This window comes from Scomber scombrus, chromosome 24 (assembly GCF_963691925.1).
Source record: "Scomber scombrus chromosome 24, fScoSco1.1, whole genome shotgun sequence".
NCBI classification, from domain to species: domain Eukaryota; kingdom Metazoa; phylum Chordata; class Actinopteri; order Scombriformes; family Scombridae; genus Scomber; species Scomber scombrus.
This window is the reverse complement of record NC_084993.1, coordinates 887,520-895,019: the sequence shown is the minus strand read 5'-3', so window position 1 is coordinate 895,019 and position 7,500 is coordinate 887,520. Positions and strand designations below refer to the sequence as shown.

At 50.2% G+C, this 7,500-nt stretch overlaps 1 protein-coding gene across 1 annotated transcript in view; it reads right to left on the bottom strand.

Moving 5' to 3' along the window:
- eif5b (eukaryotic translation initiation factor 5B) overlaps positions 1-7,500 on the bottom strand; it is a 17,238-nt gene that overhangs the window by 6,849 nt on the left and 2,889 nt on the right. The window contains exons 3-15 of the mRNA XM_062414580.1: positions 6,694-6,757; positions 6,445-6,600; positions 5,114-5,663; positions 4,245-4,390; positions 3,912-4,140; positions 2,813-2,905; positions 2,370-2,459; positions 2,206-2,271; positions 1,843-2,123; positions 1,648-1,755; positions 1,438-1,548; positions 1,048-1,115; positions 823-964 (exon numbers count right to left, since the gene is read on the bottom strand). Of these exons, the coding sequence (XP_062270564.1) occupies positions 823-964; positions 1,048-1,115; positions 1,438-1,548; positions 1,648-1,755; positions 1,843-2,123; positions 2,206-2,271; positions 2,370-2,459; positions 2,813-2,905; positions 3,912-4,140; positions 4,245-4,390; positions 5,114-5,663; positions 6,445-6,600; positions 6,694-6,757 (2,104 nt within the window). The remainder of the gene's footprint in view (positions 1-822; positions 965-1,047; positions 1,116-1,437; positions 1,549-1,647; positions 1,756-1,842; positions 2,124-2,205; positions 2,272-2,369; positions 2,460-2,812; positions 2,906-3,911; positions 4,141-4,244; positions 4,391-5,113; positions 5,664-6,444; positions 6,601-6,693; positions 6,758-7,500) is intronic.

Below are 7,500 nucleotides of genomic sequence, written 5' to 3'. Positions count from 1 at the left end.
AGAGAGGAGCAGTGAGGAGCAGTGAGGAGCAGTGAGGAGCAGAGAGGAGCAGTGAGGAGCAGAGAGAAGAAGAGAGGAGCAGAGAGGAGCAGAGAGAAGAAGAGAGCAGCAGTGAGGAGCAGAGAGGAGCAGACAGGAGCAGTGAGGAACAGAGAGGAGCAGACAGGAGCAGTGAGGAGCAGAGAGGAGCAGAGAGGAGCAGACAGGAGCAGAGAGGAGCAGTGAGGAGTAGAGAGAAGAGAGATGAGCAGAGAGGAGCAGTGAGGAGCAGAGAGGAGCAGTGAGGAGCAGTGAGGAGCAGTGAGGAGCAGAGAGGAGCAGTGAGGAGCAGAGAGAAGAAGATAGGAGCAGAGAGGAGCAGAGAGGAGCAGTGAGGAGCAGAGAGAAGAAGAGAGGAGCAGAGAGGAGCAGAGAGGAGCAGTGAGGAGCAGAGAGAAGAAGAGAGCAGCGCAGCAGAGAGGAGCAGAAGGGAGCAGTGAGGAGCAGAGAGAAGCAGAGATGAGCAGAGAGGAGCAGTGAGGAGCAGAGAGGAGCAGAAAGGAGCATTGAGGAGCAGTGAGGAGCAGAGAGGAGCAGTGAGGAGCAGTGAGGAGCAGAGAGGAGCAGTGAGGAGCAGTGAGGAGCAGAGAGGAACAGAGAGGAACAGAGAGGAGCAGACAGGAGCAGAGAGGAGCAGAGAGGAGCAGTGAGGAGCATGGAGGAGCAGTGAGGAGCAGTGAGGAGCAGTGAGGAGCAGAGAGGAGCAGAGAGGAGCAGTGAGGAACAGTGAGGAGCAGTGAGGAGCAGTGAGGAGCAGTGAGGAGCAGTGAGGAGCAGACTGACCTTGTTGAGAGCGACGATGAACGGACATTTCTTCTCCTTCAGCAGGTTGATGGATTCGAGCGTCTGCGGCTCCAAACCGTGCATGATGTCGACCACCAGGATGGCGATGTCACACAGGGAGCTGCCTCTGTTCCTCAGGTTACTGTTGGCATGGCGACAAGACAGAGTCAACGACAACGCCATGACAACGAGACACGAGTCACTTCCTGTTTTGACTGTTTTTACCTGAAGGATTCGTGACCGGGAGTGTCGATGATCAACATGCCGGGAATCTTTATGGTTTCTTTATCAAACTGTCAAAATAAATTATATCAATTATAAACACGTTAATACACAACTGGGGGTGTGTGTGTATTACAGTATTAGTGTGTGTGTGTCTGTGTGTGTGTGTATTACAGTATTAGTGTGTGTGTGTCTGTGTGTGTGTGTATTACAGTATTAGTGTGTGTGTGTGTGTGTCTGTGTGTGTGTGTATTACAGTATTAGTGTGTGTGTGTCTGTGTGTGTGTGTATTACAGTATTAGTGTGTGTGTGTCTGTGTGTGTGTGTGTATATATATGTGTATGTGTGTGTGTGTGTATATGTGTGTATGTATGTGTGTGTGTGTGTTCTTACGTTTTTCACCATCCTCGCTTGCTCCACAATCGTCTCTTTCGGGACGTTCGTGGCTCCGATCTGTTGCGTGATTCCTCCGGCCTCGCCGTCCTGGACGTTCGTGTGTCGCAGCTACACACAGAAACACACACACACAGAAACACACACGTTACTTCAGAGCTACGTCTCTCAGTCAGTCAGCAGCTGCAGCGGTCGGTAAACTTTCGGCACCTTATCGAGGATCTTGGTCTTTCCCGTGTCGACGTGTCCGAGCACACAAACCACCGGCGATCTCAGTCGGTCGTAGTCGATGTTCTTCAGGTTCTCCGCTTTCCGTTTCTATGGCAACACACAAAGAAATGTGCAGTCAGAGACGGGCTTGGAGGCAGCGAGCTCTCCCTCCCGGCCGTGTTCCCCGGCGCTCACCTCTATCCTCCTCTTGGCTCGGTCGTACAGCCGCTCCTCCTTCGTCCTGCCGTCGTCATCGTCGCTCTCGCTGCTCTCGTCCTCGCTCTCCTTCGCCGCCTTCCTCTTCCCCGCGCCCGCCGACGTCGCCTCCTTCTCGTCCTCCTCTCCTTCCTCGCTTTCCTCGTCGTCTTCCTCGTCGTCGTCCTCTTCGTCCTCCTCCTCTTCCTCCTCATCGCTGCCGGCGGGCTGAGGAGGCGCGGACGGCTCCTCCTTCACCTCGATGTGGACTTTCTTTAACTCTGAAACCGACCGAACAGAGTCAACACTGATTGGTGCTCAGACGACAGGAAGTTAGTATCAGCTGATTAACGTGCGTCTCACCTTTCTCCTCGGCTATCGCCTCGGCGATCACCTCCCAGTCGTCAACGGCAACGTCTGGCTTCTCCTCTGCAGACGGACGACAGAAGCGTGTTAGATTCAGTAAAGATTTATTGGAGGTAAAAATAAATAAATAAATAAATAAATAATTAAAAGCTGCCTCTCACCTGGCTCTGCGGCCGGCGTCTGTGCCGCCTCTGTCTCCATGGCAACGGGCTCTGGCGTCTCCGACATCGGCGAGGCCACCTCTGATGTTTCTAAAGAGAGGAGAGAGAGCGGCGGAGTTAAAGAACAGTAGAGTTAAGGAGGAGCAGGGTTAAGGAGGAGAAGGGTTAAGGAGGAGCAGAGTTAAGGAGGAGAAGAGTTAAGGAGGAGAAGGGTTAAGGAGGAGAAGAGTTAAGGAGGAGAAGAGTTAAGGAGCAGCAGAGTTAAGGAGGAGAAGAGTTAAGGAGGAGCAGGGTTAAGGAGGAGCAGGGTTAAGGAGGAGCAGAGTTAAGGAGGAGCAGAGTTAAGGAGGAGAAGAGTTAAGGAGGAGCAGAGTTAAGGAGGAGCACAGTTAAGGAGGAGCAGGGTTAAGGAGGAGCAGGGTTAAGGAGGAGCAGTGTGGTACCTTCAGGAGTTTGGGTGGTGGGCTTCTTCTTCCTCTTGTCTCCGTAAAACGGTTTCTTCTTTGGCATTGAGTCTTTGGATGGCACCTCAACACCTGCAAATCAATAATCAATGATCAATACTCTGAATAATCAGTCAATCAGTCAGTAACTCAGTCAGTAACTCAGTCAGTCGATCAGTCAGTCAGTAACTCAGTGAGTCAGTCAGTAACTCAGTCAGTAACTCAGTCAGTAACTCAGTCAGTCAGTGAGTCAGTCAGTCAGTAACTCAGTCAGTAACTCAGTCGATCAGTCAGTCAGTAACTCAGTCAGTCAGTCAGTAACTCAGTCAGTCAGTCAGTCAGTAACTCAGTCAGTCAGTGAGTCAGTCAGTCAGTCAGTAAGTCAGTCAGTCAGTCAGTCAGTCAGTCAGTAACTCAGTCAGTAACTCAGTCGATCAGTCAGTCAGTAACTCAGTCAGTCAGTCAGTAAGTCAGTCAGTCAGCCAGTGAGTCAGTCAGTCAGTAACTCAGTCAGTAACTCAGTCGATCAGTCAGTCAGTAACTCAGTCAGTCAGTCAGTAACTCAGTCAGTCAGTAACTCAGTGAGTCAGTCAGTCAGTAAGTCAGTCAGTCAGCCAGTCAGTCAGTCAGTCAGTAACTCAGTCAGTCAGTCAGTCAGTGAGTCAGTAACTCAGTCAGTCAGTAACTCAGTCAGTAACTCAGTCGATCAGTCAGTCAGTAACTCAGTCAGTAACTCAGTCAGTCAGTGAGTCAGTCAGTCAGTAACTCAGTCAGTCAGTAACTCAGTGAGTCAGTCAGTCAGTAAGTCAGTCAGTAACTCAGTCAGTCAGTCAGTCAGTAACTCAGTCAGTCAGTCAGTCAGTAACTCAGTCAGTCAGTAACTCAGTCAGTCAGTAACTCAGTCAGTCAGTCAGTCAGTAACTCAGTCAGTCAGTCAGTCAGTCAGCCAGTGAGTCAGTAACTCAGTCAGTCAGTAACTCAGTCAGTAACTCAGTCAGTCAGTAACTCAGTCAGTAACTCAGTCGATCAGTCAGTCAGTAACTCAGTCAGTCAGTCAGTCAGTCAGTAACTCAGTCAGTAAATCAGTCAGTCATCTCACCCTGAGCCTGCAGCAGCTTGAGCGTGGCTTCGGCCCGAGCTCGCGCCTCCCTCTGAGTCTTAGTGAGGAGCTTTCCCTCCTTCTTCAGGCGCTCCTTCCTCTCTTTTTCCTTCTGCTTCTTCTTCTCCTTCCTCTCCTGCTCCAGACGCTCCTGCTCCAGCCGCTGCTTCTCCATCTCCTCCATCCTCACCAGCAGCTCCTCCTCCTCCCTCCTGGCTTGCTCCTCCTCCTACAAAACACACACACAAACACATGATCCGTTACTTTATATCTGAAGACTACACCTCCCAGCATGCATCTCTTCTTCTCCAGGTTTTACCCATGATGCCTCACCTCCTTCATCTTGGCGAGCGCCTCCTGCATGGCTTTCACTGTGGCTTTGCTGGGTCCCTTCTTCTTATCCTTCTCCTTCTCTTCCTTCTCCTTCTCTCCCTTCTTCTTCTTCTTGTCTTTCTTCTTCTTGTCGCCCTCGGCCTCCCCTGAAGAAAAGAAGAAGAGAAGAAACAAAAGAGTGAAAAACTGAGAAAAACTGAAAAATTAAAAAAACAAAAAAACTGAAGAAACAAAAACAAAAACAAAAACTAATAAACTGAAAAATTAAAAAAAACTGGGAAATTTTTTTTAAACTGAAAAACCCAAAAAAAATTTTTAACTGAAAAACCAAAAAAAATCCAAAAAAATTCCAAAAACTAAAAAAAAAAAAAGAAGAAACAAAAAATTCCAAAAAACCAAAACATTTTTAAAAAACTGAAAAACAAAAAAAATTGAAAAACGGAAAAAAACGAAAGATTTAAAAAACTGAAAAACAAAAAAACCTGAAAAACGTGTTTCTCCAAAAGTTAGATATTCCCAGAGCTCACTTCTATAAATATCTGCAGCTTAGAGACTTTATCACCTGTAATGACGTCTCTCCCTATTGGACGATGTTTTTAATAATAAACCAGATACTGTAAGATGCTGCAGGTTTAATATACGAGATGTTTAGTAGACAGAGGCCGACGATGCTGGAGGAGGAGGAAGAGCTAGCTGGACTAATAATAACCCGAATCTACCCCGATACCCCGGTGCTGAACGTTTCCAAACATGAGCAGCTTCTGGGAAACTATCTTTAATATCCGATAGAAAGTATTTAACTGAGTTCAGATGTTTCAGATGTTGAAGGAGGAAGGTGGAAACTGTGTGTAATGAAAATGACTTCTTACCCTCGGCTGCTGGCTCCGCCCCTTCCGGTTCCTCTGCCACCGTTGCCGTTGACGACGGCGCCTCTGTCTTCGCCTCCTCCTCCTCCTCCTCCGCGGCCGCCGCTGGCTCCTTCTTCACCTCCGTGCTGGTCTCCTTCTCCTTCAGCTTCTTCTGCTTCATCCTCTCCTCCTCCTTCTTCTTCTTGTCGCGCTCCTTCTTCTCCGCCTTCTTCTGCGCCGCCGTCTTCATCTTGAAGCCTCCTTCCTCCTCCTGCTCCTCCTCATCATCGCTCTCCCCCTTCGCCGCCTTGCCTTTGTTCTTCTTCTTCTTGTCTCGCCTGGAGCTGAACTCATCGTCCTCGTCCGACTCGTCCTCCTTCGCTGCTTCACCTCCTCCTCCTCCTCCTCCTCCTGCTGCTGCTGTTTTCGTCAGGCCTTCATCCTCCTCCTGCTCCTCCTCATCGTTGGAGACTGATGGTTTCTTGCCTCCTTTCTTTGCTCCTTTGTTCTTCAGGCGGGAGCGTGATGTGCTCTCCTCGTCGGAGTCAGAGGGAGGCGCAGCAGGAGGCGCCTACAGGAGAACAGAGGAGATTCAAACATGATGAGAAGATCAATCATTTAATCAATTAACAGAAGATTAATCTGGAGAAGGAGGAGAAGAAGAGGAAGAGGAGGAGAGGAGGAGGAGGAGAAGAAGAAGAAGAGGAGGAGGAGGAGGAGAAGAAGAAGAAGAGGAGGAGGAGGAGCAGAGTAGGAGAAGAGGAGAGGAGGAGGAAGACAAGAGGAGGAGACGAAGAGAGGAGAGGAGAGGAAGAGGAGAGGAAGAAGAGAGGAGGAGAAGAGGAGCAGGAGGGGAGTAGAAGGAGAGGAGGAGAGGAGAGGAGGAGGAAAGGAGAGGAGAAGAGGAAGAGAGGAGGAGTAGGAGGAGGAGAGGAGGAGGAGAAGAGGAGAGGAGGAAGACAAGAGGAGGAGAAGAAGAGAGGAGAAAGACAAGAGGAGGAGAAGAAGAGAGGAGAGAAAAAGGAGCAGGAGAGGAGTAGAAGGAGAGGAGGAAAAGAGGAGCAGGAGAGGAGGAGAGGAGGAAGAAAGGAGAGGAGGAGAGGAGTAGAAGGAGAGGAGGAGGAGGAGGAGGAGGAGAGGAGGAGGAGAAGAGGAGAGGAGGAAGACAAGAGAGGAGAAGAAAGGAGAGAAAAAGAAGCAGGAGAGGAGTAGAAGGAGAGGAGGAGGAGAGTAGTAGCTATAAAAGTAGTACATTAGTCTTTTTATGTATTTTATTATTTAGTTTATAATAATTAAATCACACTGTAAAACATTACGGCCTCCATCACCACACTGTAAAAAATGTGTGTTACCTTCTTCTTCTCTTTCTCTCCGTCCAGCTGTGCGTCTCCTTCCTCCTCTCCCTCCTCTTCCTCGGGGCTGGCTCCTCCCTTCTTCCCCTTCCTCGTCTTCTTCTTCTCGGGTTTGGGAGGCTCGGCGACCTCCTGTTCCTCGGCGCCGTCTGATTTCTGCACAGAGAAGAAAAAGTAAGGAGTAAGTGGAGGAGGAGGAGGAGGAAGAAGAGGAGGAGGAGGAAGAGGAGGAGGAAGAGATTTGTGTACCTTTGCTTTGCCTCCATGCGCCTCGATAGAAAGCTCCTCCAACTCCTTCAGGATGTCGTCCTCACTGCAGGAGGAGAAACTGATGGTTAGAAAACATAAAGATACAGGAGGAGGAGAGGAAGAGAGGAGGAGGAGGAGAGGAGAGGAGGAGGAGGAGGAGAGAGGAGGAGAGGAGAGGAGGAGAAGTAGGAGAGAGAGAGGAAGAAAGGAGGAGGAGGAGAGGAGAGGAGGAGGAGAGAGAGAGGAGGAGATGAGAGAGGAGAAGTAGGAGAGAGGAGGAGGAGATTGGAGAGGAGGAGAGGTGGAGGAGGAGAGGAAGAGAGGAGTAGAAGAGAGAGAGAGGGGATGAGAGGAGGAGAGGAGGTGAAAAAGAGGAGAGGAGGAGAGGAGAGGAGAAGAGGAGAGGAGAAGAGGAGGAGTAGGAGAGAGAGAGGATGAGATGAGAGAGGAAGAGAGGTGGAGAAGATGAGGAGGAGGAGAGGAGGAGAGAGAGAGGGGATGAGAGGAGGAGGAGGAGAGCAGGAGAGGAGGAGGAAGAGGGGGAGGGGAGAGGAGGAGTAGGAGGAGAGGACGAGTAGAGGAGGAGTAGGAGGAGAGGAGGAGGAGAGGAAGAGGAGGAGAGGAAGGGAGGAGGAGAAGATGAGGAGAGGAGGAGAGGAGAAGATGAGGAGAGGAGGAGGAGTAGGAGAGGAGAGGAGAAGAGGAGAGGAGGAGAGGAGGGGAGAGGAGGAATAGGAGGAGAGGAGATGAGGAGGAGGAGGAAGAGGAGGAGAGGAGATGAGGAGGAGGAAGAGAGGAGATGAGGAG